We start from the raw sequence: 15,615 nt of genomic DNA, 5'->3' as shown, positions 1-15,615 counted from the left end.
TTTGTTAATATAAAAGATATTGACAACAATACATGTGATTCGTGAAAGAAAAAATTATCTTAGTTTAAACTTTGTAACATACTGATTTATTAAATAAAATATTAAGTAATACCTGAGAGGATGCGAGTTTGGGAAAATGAGAAAAATACGATTGTTTATACAGTTGCTAGAAGTTAATAATCACGGAAATTAAAGAATGCAACGATAGAGCGCATCGTATGCCGTATGGAAATCGAGAAAAAACTCGAGTACTGAAACAACATTTCTAGCCTGGCGTAATAATTCAAACAAGAATGTCTAATAGTAAACACAGTAATAGAAATATCAAACCATAGCAAGATCAGCAGTTTTATTTGTTAACTGCACATGTACAATTTTTCTTTACCTTTATCCGTGGCGAAATCTTTGAATTATAAAATTCAATTAGGAAGTCGTTGAACATCGTGCGCCTAACTCGCCCACGATTCCGGCTTTCGTCAGATTTTTCCTTCCTTTATCGTATCACGAGCAAGAATTTCGTAAAATCCGAATTTTATACACGTTACGTGGCATAATCGGTCGCTCGAAGCAAGTCAACGCTTATCGCGAACTTTATCGCCGAATTGTATGCACGTGACGATACTCGAGTCGATAGAGCACGCACGTAAGACTTGCTACTACCGGCGTCGTTGTGACGTCGATTTCGCACCGATGACGATTTATACAGCTTTATACCGATTCCGAAGTTAAGGTAAGCGGAAATTGTCATCCCTCTCCGGAATAAAACATTTCGCTATATTCGAGTATTGTTCTACGAGTAGAGATATTTTAAGAGCGACCATTGTTTATTAATGAAGAGAGGATATGAATATTCCATTACTATTGAGACGAAAAACATTAAACTAGCCTGGGGAATATATATTGTATTTCCTGCATATATCGCGTTATGAAAATGACAATAGCTCGAGGTAGTTGACAAATAACACACGCGTCTATAGGAATTTTGTATTATTTCCGTACGTTCTATACCGCGCAAGACAAATTATTTATGCATATTTGAATTAGAAGGGTGTTCGAATGAGCATAAAAAATTGTAATACAAGAAGAAATTATTTATTTTCAAACAAGGAAGTAAATCGAATTTACTTGTTAATAGAAAACAAGATGAAATAGTAAAAATAAGAAATTTGAGATATTACTGATATAATAGCGTTACTAGCATAATATAACTTCTGATACAAATTGACGTTAAATTAATCTTGATTTTGTTCCACTTGCAGAACAAGACCACCCAGAACCCTACTATACAGTTCCTAGGAAACGAAGGGGTAAGTGAAAATCACTTTCCATTATTTGCATACTTGCATCGGTAGAATCGCGCGAATACGTACAAGTTTCCGACTTCTCTGTCTGTTCGAGTATAATCAAGATCGATTTTATGCGAAAGATTACAAAAAATCAACCAGCTACTTGCTGCCAGTCTCATAAATCAACCGTAAATCGTTGTTCCGTTTTTCTAAATCGCGACAGAGGCGATATTTAGCAAATATTTATTCAACGACATTGTAAATGTTTTTTATCCCTTTTTAAAGAGATTACCTATCTTACAAAGTCATTTATGCTTTGGTTTATCACGTTCAGTATCTTAAATCAGGCTGATACAGAATACGGTACGGAATGGTTTCACAAGTCAGACCGATTTAACAAAATTTCGCAACATCCGTATATACAAGTTTTTATTAGTCAATTATGATTGAAAAATTAATTAGACAATTTGTTACTTTCAAATCATTATAGCATGCTATTTTATTATTACTATAATTAGAAAAGAGTTTTCAATCACAGGAAGCGAAACAAATTAAACGACCTAGATCTACACCTTTCTCTTTTCAAAAAGGAGTAAAATATTTATAAATACAATACCCTTCGGTACCTTCATAGAGACCTTTATCAGCCTGATATTTTCTATCTGTCTGTCTGAGAGAGAAATCGGAAACCCCGTAAACGCGCAACCTCTACAATTATACAGAGTTTTATATTATAAAAGTACACAGAAAAACTTGAAGTAATTTTCAACAAAACCCTTTATTACTCGAGAATTTCTCGATAGAATGCCAAGTTCCCATTGGTTTTAATGCGGTATAAAATTCGCGAAATTCCGCATCGACGATCTACGCTCACGTAGAATCGGACGTAATTCTTCTGAGAAGCGACTGGAACTTAAAAAATCCGTGTAATCACGTTCGCGAGATGAAGAATAAAAAATTGCCCTGTAGCGCATGCGCCAGCTACGCAGCACACGAACTTCGCGTCGTCGTTCGCGCGTTTTCCGCGAAATATCGTTTAGCGACCGTTAAGCTTTTCTCGGAAGATTTTCCGCCTCTGTTGGTTGTATTTGAGCGCAAGCATGTCTTTGCGATTCGTTATGAAAACTTTGAAATTCGTCACGCATCTTACTGGAAATTACGAGGCATTAGAGTAGGCGAGGAAAAACCGAGAGTTGAGGTTATGTTATGTCGCAAAGACGGGTCGATACGCGGCGCTGAATGTATGCTGATGGTAAAGTTTCGGAATTATCGTGTAGGTACGGGTAAAAAAGGTTTCTCGATGAAAGTTCTTTTATAATTCGCTCTAATGGTAAATAAAATGGCGACAAAGAGATTGTTGGCGGAGAGAGATTGTTCTACGATGTTACTATTTATATTCGTATTTTCGTACATGAAAGACGAAGGATCAAGATACTAATAATTTAAAATAAGAAAAAGTTCTAGGTGACGTGAACTACAGAAATATACGGGACTTGTATTTGCTTGTAGATTTAGCTGTAACAAACACACGCGCAAGAAATCTCTTTTTTTTTTTTAAATTCCATTAAAGTTTTACTGGTGTTAGCCACTGTGAACCTTCAACGACCACGCAACACAGAATAACTTAGCCACATTTACAAATTTTTTAACACGTTCGCTGTAATCCGATTTTTACTACCCTTAATGCAATCTTTCATACAATATCCTTCTCTACATTAATAAGGCTTTTAACGTAAGATGTACTTTTATTAATAAAACTTATATCTTAATAACTTACTTTAATAATTTCTATACAATTATCGTGTTTCTAAATTTCCCGTAAACACCCACAGTCTATCGATACGAATTCTTACGACATTCTCCCACAATGTCGACTCGCCGTCTTATTTGATAAATGTGTTAACAAATTATCCTTAAACGATTAAACACCGGTAATCATTCAAGGGGGTAAAATACGAAAGATGATGAAGTAGAACGTTCTTTACCGCATCCCTTTGTGAAAAGAAACGAGAGTGAGAGGCGTGACACATTATCGATCGCGTGCACGATCCTCTCCCGTTACAAGAACGAAGACACGCGCGCGCAGAGATCTTCTCGCGCTGGGATCGGAGGATCGGTGGTGATTACTGCGCGTGTCCGTAGACGTGGCCAGGCACGGCGTCGAAGGTTTCTACTACGGTGAAGGCGATCGAGGTCGTTCGAGCAAGGTTATACACCATTTTCTCCCGTGCCGTTCGTTGATTCGCTCGTACGTTCGTTGGTCGCGTCGATCGTTGCTCGAATACCCGGCAAACACACGGCGGTGAAGCTGCCAGCCAACTTCTTAGGGTCCTTGGTTCATTCTCGCGGACGATTTTTCGAAGGCTGAAGGAGATCGTATTTCGAGGTTGCATCGATGACGCCTCGGTTCCGGGATCCTGTGAAGACTCGATGATCTTGAAATGGTTTATTACGGATGCTCGAGAAGCCTTTCTTATGCGTCGATTAACCCTTTACGATCTATTTGCTACATTCAACTGAACCGGACGATCGTATGAAATACGTTTTCTTGACACTAAACCTTGATTCGACGTAAACGTATTTATCTCGCTACGTCCGTATCGTTCCTTTATTTTAAAGAGTTCTGTACTTTTCAGGTTGTAGTAGAATTGTGTTTGTAGGAATTTGGGAGACAGTTTACATTGTAATTGGGGTCTATCAATTTTCTTCGCCAGCTATATATATTTTTTTTCGGGCATACGATAGGAGTTCAGCTCTGAGCTCTGTTATAAAATAACTTCTACTAATACTAATACTATCACCAAATTACAAGTTACAAGTTGTACAACTTTTACAATTTTACGTTTACGATAGGATAATCGGATAGTTCGTAGAAAATTCTAACTCTGAAATTTCATTCGTTTTATTAGCAAATCTGTATGTATTTATACACGTCGAAGAGAATATTTTGATGCTGCAAGCTTGTAATTCTTTCGGCGTATAGAATTCCATTGTTAATTACACAAAGCCCGAATGGGTTCGATTGCCAGAGATATAGTTAATCCGGCACTGACTAAAATCTTGTTCTAACGAACGAAGTTCATGTAAACAGAGTTTTACCGTGTTATCTTCTACTAGAATAAGAAAACATCGAGAAGAATGACCTTCTCATATTTCTTTAAAATCAATGAAAACATCTTTTAAGCGTAGAATCCTAATAAGAACGAGCAACGTAAATCTTTCAATAAGTTCTAAAATATTCAAATACACAACAGATTAGGTAAATATGAATCACTTGAAATGTCAAATATAAATGAATAAAGTGGCAATAAAGTTCTTACTGCGTAAGAAACATCGATATTTTCCCCAAAATGAACAATATGTGTCGGTTATCTGTAAACGTTATCTAACTGTATATCATAATCCCGATGTTGAGAATCGATTTATCGGCACGGAGACCTTGGTCTTGCAGGATATTGATTTTTCCCAACAGATAAAAGAACTGCTTGATGATAATCTTGAATATTTCAGGTGATTATCTTACGCTCGTTTCCGTTACTGCATAATTTATCCTTAGTTTCTGCCGTGAAACATTCCGAACGATTCGCGTATTGAACACAGCGACGATGTATTTTAAGATCAGCTACGATTTCCGAAAACGTGGCCAGCCGCGCTAAGCTTTACCGTGTGTCGCAAGTGGTTTGCGAACGTTTTCCAGTAGCTCGTGTTTCTTGCTCGTTGTGTTTAATCATTTCTTTTTCACGATTGTGATCAAAACAAGTTTTCATTACAGTGTCACACAAACAATAAGTCGATCTATTAATAATTAAAAATGATTACTTTGAACGTTCTACAAAACTGAGATAATTACGTCTACTTATGAGTCACACATAGTAGCTGCTACATATAATCCACGATTAAACCATCATTTCGATTCCCCATTAATCCAAACCCCTTTCACTCGCACCAAAACTCTTTCACTCGTGCAACAATGAAAGAATAATAAAATACAAAGAAACAAGGATTTTGGAATAGAAGTTAACAAAGTGAAAGTATTGTAGGATACGAATAGCTGACGCACTGGATAAATGATAATTTAAAATAATTTTTAAAGCAATCACTTGTAAATTCACAATATGCTGTTAGCTTTATAGACACGCTGCTTTAGACTCTGATTATTATTATTATTTATGCGAAATGGAAAAAGTGACCTTGCCATCGTCTCGTAAAAGCTGCTGCACGCGGTTGCTCGCATATCCTTTCACAAAGCTGCACCGTTGTCACATATACGAAATTGGTTCTCCCTGTAGAAGGAAAGGAAGGTGACCGACCTGTTGGCGGTTTTCGTCCGGTCGCGCTCGACTTTTCGGGCGTGGCTGACTGTCTCATCGATTAAGTGCTGTTTCGAGATGCTGCTTGGGGGGAACAACGAGCAGGGAAAGTTGCAATGTTAAAGAGAGATGTTAAAGGGAAAGAACTGCTCGGTAATTTTGATTTACGGCCGATTGTTATTACTCGATTGAATAACAGTCGTTTCAACGTCACCTGTTGCGACGCATTCGAGGAAACTGCGTAGAGATTGGTTTTACATAGGCGATTCTTATTCGTTGCTATGTATTCGATATTTGGTCGAATTGGTTGGTTCTAGCATAGAAATTCGTTTCTACAATTTTTACGGCGTTATTGTCACGTAAAATTAATGATAAAAAAGAAATAGTTGAGCAATAACTTGACTTGACGGTGCTTTTATAATTTTGTAGGCTTTTATTCACGAAAATGATTAAGTATAATAACACAATGAAGTAGCGAAGTTAAAATAGTCGTTCAAATCGCGGCCAAACTGTACACAAGATTAGCCTCGTGGTCGATTACTAGCAGTTTGTATATGTTGCGTTTGTCGGTGTCGAGGGGCAAAGAGAGGATCCTGATTGTCATACGTAACGAGGAAAATATAAAGTTTGGTCATGTGCAAAGGTCAAGTCAAAACTTATCGGTTCGCTGTCAAGTAGTATGGAATGGTGTGAATTTGGTTATGGTCATTGTCACACCATCGATGTCTCTAGAGATACCGGGTGTCGGAAACGAGGCTTTCAGTTGCCAGTATCGCGCGTATAAAATGTCTCTTTCCATTTTACCTGTTATCCATCTTATACCTTCGAAAGGTAATACAATAATATTTCCGCGAATCGTAAAACACGTATCTTCCAGAAAAACGAAATAAAATAGTAATAGTAATCACCTGTTACGGAGGAAGGGAGAAAGCATGGCGTTCCCTTTTAGATCGAGGAAATAAAAGCATCCACAGTCTTATTTTACTAAGGCTTCATTCACATAACCGATTCTGTTTAACCGCATTTACTCCGGTTGCTTTATTCTGACCTTTGACTGGCTTCCACTCTGGAAAATACTTGAAGATCGATGCGCCCACTTTGACCTTTTCGCCAGACTGCTACAACGATACGAGCACGCCTTCGGATGCTTCTCGCCCCGAGCATCTAGAAAATGATTTTTCTTAATATATTCATTCAGAATATACAGGGTGGTTGGTAACTTGTGGTACAAGGGGAAAGGGGCTGATTCTACGCGAAAAAATTTTTCGTTTCAGGCTTTGTTTTCGAGAAAATCGACTTTGCGGTACGCGTGCACTTATCACGTCTCGTTACAACGGATCTCACTGTAGATTTTTAAAAAAAATTAAAAAAAAAAATTTTATTCTATATTTTCGACTTCTTTTTTCGCGTAGAATCACCCCCTCCCCCTTCCACTTGTACCATCAGTTACCAACCACCCTGTATATATTCTTAATATATTGTCAATATTCTTAAGGACCCTCCATAAATCTTGGAATTTTCATGGTTAAGGTCCACCCCAAAAACAAACATCTTTTGTGTTCATTAGCAGCTTTCTCTCAAGGGCGGTTAGCACTCTTCCCCTACCAATCTGGAAGATCAGCCAATTGGCAGTGAAATCTATTTCCCACACCCTGCCAATGAAAACTTGTCCTTAACAAATCAGCTGTTTTCGTGTCCTTAAACCCACCCATCATTAACTTTCCTCCGTCAGAATATCGTCATTAAATTTCACTTAGTTCTTGTCTTTGAAAGAGGTTAAGATCTCTCTACCTGGTTTCTACCCTTCGATCAGTCGCCTACCAACTTTAGATGTAGTTAGAGTGAAGTACGATTTTCAGTGTATAATTGTGTTTATTAAGTTAATAATACAGTGTAGTGAAAATAAGGTTAATATTTGTGACTTGTGATTTTACGTGACACGTTCGATATCAACGAGCCTCTGTTGTAAAATTCTTGAGCAAGAAACATTGCATAGAAAGTGGTAGCGTAGCGCGTCTGTCGCCGAAGATGACCGATGATAATACTTTATGCCTCTCGAGTGCAGACACACAGATAACATATCGAATCCAGCTGGAAACAATTGGTTTGGAGAAAGTGGTTAGTATTGTGTTTCTCTTTTTTTCTTTATGTGTAATATATAGTTACGAGATAGGTTTTTCCTGTTTGTGTAATTCCTTGTTTAAAATGTTTCTATATAGATACACGTTGGTTTTGATACACTACGCTAACCTAGCAGTTAAATATTCGTAATAACATATAGTTTTGAATTTATTTTTAATAAAAAACACACGAATGATATTTATATGTCAATATAAATTTTGTGCGTTACATTCAGCGTACGATAATCTCCATCTAATATTTTCCTGAAACATTGAAAACTAAATATACCGTGTACTTCGATATCCGATTCGCTGAATAATCCTCCAATTTCTAACTTTGATTTTAATTACTAAATCACTGAAACTTTCTAAATCACAAGCTGCATCTCTTACGATAAACGAATTCCAAATTTAATTGATTAAATTCTTCTCTTTGGTGTAGAATAAATTCTCACCTTCGCCGTTTACGTATTACCATTACACACACTGTTATTAATTACTGTATACTGCTATACTACGCTATGCACACTGCTATTAACTTACAGGAAAATAGTAACATTTCCTTTAAGATAATCTGGTTATCAATATTAGCTTGCTTCTTATTGCGAGTCGAAACGAGCGTGAACGGTTCTCGCTTGACTTCAAACACACCATTTAGGGGCACAATTTAAAAACCAACAAACCCGCAGGATATATCGGGCGTTATTACACGGTCAAAGGGATGTCAGTTGTACGGTTTCTCTCGAACTCTATGCTAGGAAACTGGTGTTAAAACGCACCCGCTCTCTCGTATCCGGGTATTTTCTCACAACGGACCAAATTCTAGTTAAACCTTCCTCTTTTGCTCTATCTCTTTATCTGTCTTCCTTTCTTTAGCACGTACGTACTATGTACAAACGCTGAGTTTAATCCGTTGTCATCGTAGATCAACGGGGATTCCCTTTCGCAGATTAACAATGTCTATATTTTCGTGATACGGAACAAACGACACCTCGGGGTAATTATACGTCCTCTCTGTTTTCTTCTCTGCATTTCGTCCATATCTTGTCGATCCTATGCACTAGCAAGTATGTAGATGACGCATTTGTATGCATTTATGGGGAATATAAATGTTTATGAAGGTGCAGGATGTACGTAATACGTGTGACAATGACCATAACCAAATTTACACAATTCCATACTACCTGACAGCGAACCGTTAGACTTTGAGCTTACATGGCCCAACATTACGCTTTCCTCATTACGTAGGGCAATTAGGAACCGTCCCTTGTCCCTCAAAAGACCTGCAAACCTTTAGTCTTTAGTCTTTAATCTTTAGTCTTGAGTCTTGAGTATTATACTTAATCATTTTCGTGAATAAAAGCCTACAAAATTGTAAAAGCACCGTTAAGTTGTTATTGCTCAGTTACTCCTTTTTTATCATAAACTTTACATGACATACGCAACCAGGTCCTAAATAAGAAATATAATATTTAGATGGTGAAGCAAATTCCTCTTTTTCTTTCCGTTGCATTAATTACGTTGAGATAATAATAAGAGTATGAGATTGCGTAAAAGTTTAGTCGAAGGAATCTCATAGATGTTTTAGTAGGAATGATACGCTATAAAGCTCAAAATAAATATTGAGAAAAGAACGTTATTGGCAATTGATTTAGCAGCTATATAGCTCTATTCGTGTCTGGCATATCCTTCTTGCAGCGAATCAGAAGAAAGTTACGTAGAAAGCTTATTTCGTTCAGTGACTGTACGCCGACACGTCGTAGTCGAACGTACCTTTCGATGAAAGAAAGTCGCTCGTATTCATTTAAAAATATTTTAAACTCGCGAAAATTCCCATTTGGAGCTCGCTGACAGTTCTCCGTAAAAATAGACCTTGTTTTGAAGCTGATTACTAATGGTAACCATACGCAATAGCAGTTTCTTCTAATATTTTCTTTTTTTCTTTTCAAGTTTCGCAATAGAATCTGCTGATTCGATTTATTTTAAAACATCTATGTAATATTTAACAGCGTTCCTTGTCAGCTCCTTCTCGCCACTCTTTTTTACTCGTTCCCTTTTCTGCACGGTGGTTTATCGTATGGTTATTTTCAGCAAGCGTCTTCGTCTTCGGAAATCCCGTTTTCCTCTCTTTCGTCGACCTACATTCTCCTCTCTTCTTCTTTCTTCGTTTGGGTGCCTCGTTTTCTGTAGCATTTTCGTCCAACTCTTTCGACAACACTGGGTAACCAAACGTACACGCGTACATCGCGTCGTAATGAACCGCCGACCGTGACATCTTGATATTTTATTTCGAGCCTGCGATTTTTGCTTATTTATAGGTCGTTATAACTTCGATATCGCTCGTTAACACACCAGTTACAAAGACAAGACGGTACTGCGTATGTAATAGAGGCCAAGTACACGCCAGCCACGTGTATTCGTCAGCACTGTCTAACGTCCTTACGGATCGCGTTCGCCCGTGATTTCTCTGTTTTGCTTTGCTATTTTTTTAACCGTGTAATTTCCTCTGTTTCAACGCTTGATATTTTCTTCCGATTATTATTTATAATGGCTTTATATTTTCCCGAGTATCTCATGATTTAACTATTTATATTTACCTGACTGTATTTTCATGTTTTCTTTCTAATAGACTAGTACGAAAATATAAATACAATCGTAAATTTGATAAATAATATAAATTAACGTAGATGTAAAATCTCTTTACGAAATCGATATCCCTGTAATCTCTTGGTTAGATCTTCAATGATTCCTGTGGAATTCTGTCGCCATTTGATTTGCTATACTAGACTGAAGAGCGGAATTTATATATATGAGACTCTGTTCCGAATTTATTGCGATTATTAAAAACTTTATTTTTAGGATTTATGTCCGGCTCTATTTGGTACTCATAGATATCATCCTAGCTCGAATGCGAACCAATACTCGGAAATCCGAAATGCTTTGTAAGATAACACTTGAATTTATCTTTAAGTATTTCTTATCGATTTTATCAGACCTAAAAGATTATAAAGGTTGTATGATTCGGGGCAATCATCGAAAAAACCCAATGTGTTTTTATCTAAATCAATACATACTGTGATATGTCACGTCAAACAGATAGCCGAGGTAGATGTTTCGTGTGAATTGGGCGAACGTATGAGAATACTAATTATGCCTAAAATATAATAGTATATTGATTCAAGAACGCAATGATCTAATGATCGGCGTTTATACGGAGTCGAAAGTTGCGCAAGCGCTGCACGCGTTGGAATTCGGTAGTGTAGAAAGTAATAGATCGAATGGCTAGGAGAAAACTTAAAAGCGAAATTTTATCTATCTTACACGATGTAAACGATTAACTACACGATCTTTCGCGCGAGCACGCGCGCGTTGTTAAAGATCACAGAATAGAAACGTTATATGTAAATACATTTTTGTTGATTTACTGATTTTGATATTTACCTTTCGATTAAACAGAAGAATTTTCACGTAGCAATGTAATTGTATAGATACATAATATAATCGAAAAGAAAAATAACCTGCTTGGTCCACGGATGTAACTCTTTCGAAAGTAGATACGTTGACCAAGTTTCTTATAGAATTTTTAAGACGATATTTTTATATCGATATATTTAATATGTTGGAAATTCTTCAAGAATACGAGGAAACGCGCGTTTAGTTCGAAAACTGAATAAAAGTAATTTTTTAGTCGATCGACAACGTAGTGATTTTAAAAATTGCTCCTCTTTAACGAAACGTTAGAAAATTCAATTTATCGCGTTCCCTTTCTAGAATCTTTCTTTGTAAAAGCAAATTATTACGATTTTACGTATGTGCTCGCAATACGCGATTAAGAAAAAAGAAGGAAGAAAAATGTAGTCCGGAGATCTGGTCAAATTTTGTAGCTTGCGGCTGATTAACGATTATACGAAGAACGTTGTTTCTCCTTATCGCATTATCTCTGCTACGCCAAGCAGGCAAAGTTACAGCAACGAAGAAAAGATGATAGTCGTGTACGATTCTGCGTGTTTCTGGCCTGAATATTTTTTCTTTTTCCTTCTACCTTTTTCTTCGCCTACCGCGTTCTATCGCTCTATCATTTTCGTTACGAATTCCAAGCAGGAGCGTAGCAATTATTTCAGTATAATTCGCTCATTTAGTAGACGTCCTTGTTGCGGCTGACGCATCCTGGAAGAACCGACTCGTCTCTCGCTTGACCGATTTGTCTCTCTGTTCTCTACCTATTCGTGTATCGTGTATCGACATACGATTTCATATATAACAATTAACAATAATCGTGTATGGTCTACGTATATCGAAAGGTAACCTTTTTCTCGCGTCGATCGTCCAATTCGCTCGTTACCTGTCCTGTTTTTCGCACCTTACGCTCCACCAACCACTCTCTCTTTCTCTCTATCCTGTAAATGTCTCTCGACTCTGTTGGAATTTATCCTCGTCTTAATGCACGTCGGTCTTTTTCCACTTTGACGTCCCTTCTCGAAGTACAATTTCACGTGCTGCTGACCTGTGCCCGTGTAAAATACGTACTTCAACGATACCGACGGCCTTTCGTGTATACGTGTGTAGTTAGCATACGTAGAGCATGCGCAGGCTTACCTTCACATTGTTGCCTTTCACTCGGTTTCTTGCTGTCCGCTACGTATGTATATTTTATCCAAGAACAGCACGTTATTGGCTCCGCTCGACAAACGTCAAGACGTCGGGGCTTCTCGCTTTTTTCCCCAAGAGCTCCACAGGTCGCTACCGAGAATACGTTGTACCAGGAAATCATGATCTCTCCGGCTGATAATCGACCGTATAAATCCACCGTGGCGCATCTCGCGGTGACATTTTGCGAAACGATTTGAATTAAAATCTTCCTAGAAAGGGCAACATATTGCTGGATAAACGGTCGTATCCGTCGTTATCGTCAGCTAACCCATTCGATCGATTCGAAGAAAATTTTGAAACGTTCTATTCGTAAGTAACCGTGTATGTTCGAGATTCGCTTTATACCGAAGAATTCATTGACTTCTTAATGGCATGCGTAAAAGTATTCCACTTTTACGTGGGAACGGTTGTTCGTTCGAGTCTCGTGATTTCAGGCGATTAAAAGGCAAAACGCCGAGACGAGAATCGCTTCTGTATCCGGCAGTAGCCGGAAGCTCCACTCCGTGCGTTTTATTGTCTTTTTCTCTCGTCGATCGCTTCCTTCTCGATGTGTTTGCGCGTGCACACGCGTTCCGCATGTTGCCACACGACACGCACCTCGCTGCTACGTACCCACACGACACGCACAGGTGCGCGCGCGTACGTTTCTTTCGCTTAAGGCGATATTTCATGGCGCGGCCGCCACCAGTACGAAACACATCGCTGCCGTAACAGTTACTTTTACGCGTGACCCACTTACTATTCCAACAGTCGAATCTAAGTACTACAATAAAAAGTAGGTCACTGTGAAATAATTGAACGTTTCGCGCGTTAACAGCTGGCCCGACGAATGGGCCTCCAGTGGCCATCTTTCGGCGAGTTGAACAAATATCAGATCGCTGTCCAACGAAGTAGATTTTAGATCTTAATCGTTTCTAGGACTCGTACTCTAGATATTCTCGAATACGTACTTTCGACAACTCGACTCTGCTCGACCTGCCCGAAACATCTCGAGTTCCAGACATTTTCGGCCCCTTGCACACATTCGTGATATATCCATTTATGCATACGTGTTTATCTTCCTTTTTAGATCTAATGAATTTTCTACAACAGTCGAATAATTTTACGATTGACGAAATCTTCAAATATTCTTTAGTGAATTTAGCAGATAATCGGATAGCTACGAGAAGAGGAGTGACGTGAATGCGAGGATTGAAGACGTTGCGTCGATGGTTGCGAATTACCCAAACTCCAGACGACGTTGATGTTCTGAAGATTCTTGGAACCGATAGTTATATGTATATGTACTCTCCATACGACGTACATGTTTTGTTACCGAATAAGAAACAGCGCGTATCTCGTGACCAAAATCAAACAGAACCCCGAAATACTAACCAATTCAGATCCGAAGCAACAAAAATCATTCGTAGAACAAAACGTTTTTCGTCTTCAAATGAAAACCATCGAAACGTTCAAAGTACCATAGAAACACGCGACACGATCAAAGTGACGTTATTTACTAGTAATTAATCCAGTGAATAATTCTTTATTATAAAATAGCAAACTCTTCCGACGAAATTCATAGAACCTTTTTCCGTTTGAAACGAGATCATCGGAAAACCACTGAGAATTATTGGACGAAGATAAAAGAATAAAAGAACAATCAACGGAGAAGCGTTCGATCGCTGTCGTCGTATCCCTTTAGAAGACGAGACACGCGATATAACAGAATTTAGGCTGAAAACTGCCCTATCCCAGGATCGTTACAGTTGGTTTTACGAGCGCGTGAAAACGTGGCACAACGAATCACGCTGATCGTCTGGCATCGGTAGGATCCGCAAGCGTTGAATACGGGACACATTCTACGTACGTGTACGTATATTAGGTGTATCTTTATCGTTGCGGCCTTGCGCGCATGTAGGCAATATGCGGGTGTTGCGCTCCTCGCCATTAATTTTCCCTCCCTTTTTCGTTCACGCGGTGTGTTACGCCTGTGATGTGCTTGATAATATTCCGTGTTATACATGCGCGTTCACACGTATTACTCTTGGTCTCTCGCCATTCTGAGAAATTACCGGGATTTTCGTAGATATTTCTTTCCCTTTTTGCCGCTCGTTGAAATATAGCGCCGCCTGTAGAAGGACGGAGTAACACGCGCATGCATTGGACGTTTTTCGAGGTGGACGAAAGTTTTGTTAAATATCGTGACACACGTAAAATAATTTCTCTGGATGCTCTTTGTTTTTCGTGTCTAACTTTTCGAGTTATTTTGCGGCATACGACTGAGGGTATCGTTAGAGAACGTACAGTTGATGCTGGAGATGAACATTTTTATCGCGAAGTATTTGAGTTTTATAATTCTAAATTATCTATCTCGTAATTTTTACTTAGATTTGCAGAAGTTATAGCTACAAGTTACAACTACGTGCTTTGTAGAAACGAACTCGATGCTCTGTAATATCATAGAAATAGCGTAAACTTGTAAATGAATTCTCGTATACTTATAATTGAAGTTACATCCGCTGCTTAACGATAATATCTGAAGATAATTCAAATTAATATCTCAAGGTTTAAAGAAAACAAGTGTATAACAATTTTTTTATTTAAAGGCTCTGATACAGCAAAACGAACAAATATTTTTATATCGACTATATATAGAAGTATCTTATCAAAAGTTTGGTCTGTCAAGATACAAAATTTACAGATCACCACGTAGACACAATCAAAGTCACGTAACGTTATCTAACGTAATACAATATACATTTAAATATTAGAAAATGGTCGGAATATGTTGTGTACTGAACCATTAGCGAAAGTCTTATTATGACTGCCTCTATTATCATGCGCGATATTTTTTTTACACTGCCATTAATATGTTTATGTAAAGTAATATCATGGTATCTAGTCCGAGTCGTATCCGCGAAAGATAACGCGTATCGTGCGTGTCTATTGTCGCAAATAATACAGTGGCGACAGTGATACCGTGTACAGAGCGATTTGCTTTCTCTGGCCAGCTCGAATTGTTGCTTTCGCCTTTGATTTATTGACGAAAAGGAACAGGTTCCCTAGCGATAGAAAGGAGGCAAACTTCGATACCTGTTTTGTAACTGGTCTCCAAGCGCCTCGAGGATGCTGGTTCGTGCATTAATTAGGAAACAAAGACTCGTAATATTACGTGCGCGAAGCAATCTGAATTTTATGTAAAAAAAATTCCTCGAATTTTATTGGCATATTGAACATTTTTAAAAACAGTTTACAGGCCGATTATTA

General features: G+C 38.1%; 1 protein-coding gene across 2 annotated transcripts in view; it reads left to right on the top strand.

Annotated features, from left to right (window-relative positions):
- LOC126874483 (RNA polymerase II elongation factor Ell) overlaps positions 1-15,615 on the top strand; it is a 146,907-nt gene that overhangs the window by 47,698 nt on the left and 83,594 nt on the right. The window contains exon 2 of one of the 2 annotated variants that reach the window (XM_050636625.1): positions 1,260-1,307. The exons of the other annotated variant lie outside the window; for it this stretch is intronic. Coding sequence (XP_050492582.1) covers positions 1,260-1,307 — 48 coding nt within the window. The remainder of the gene's footprint in view (positions 1-1,259; positions 1,308-15,615) is intronic. 2 annotated transcript variants of the gene reach the window in all.

This window comes from Bombus huntii, chromosome 2 (genome assembly GCF_024542735.1).
Source record: "Bombus huntii isolate Logan2020A chromosome 2, iyBomHunt1.1, whole genome shotgun sequence".
NCBI classification, from domain to species: Eukaryota; Metazoa; Arthropoda; class Insecta; order Hymenoptera; family Apidae; genus Bombus; species Bombus huntii.
The sequence above is the reverse complement of the archived record's forward strand: the minus strand, read 5'-3'. Positions and strand labels throughout refer to the sequence as shown.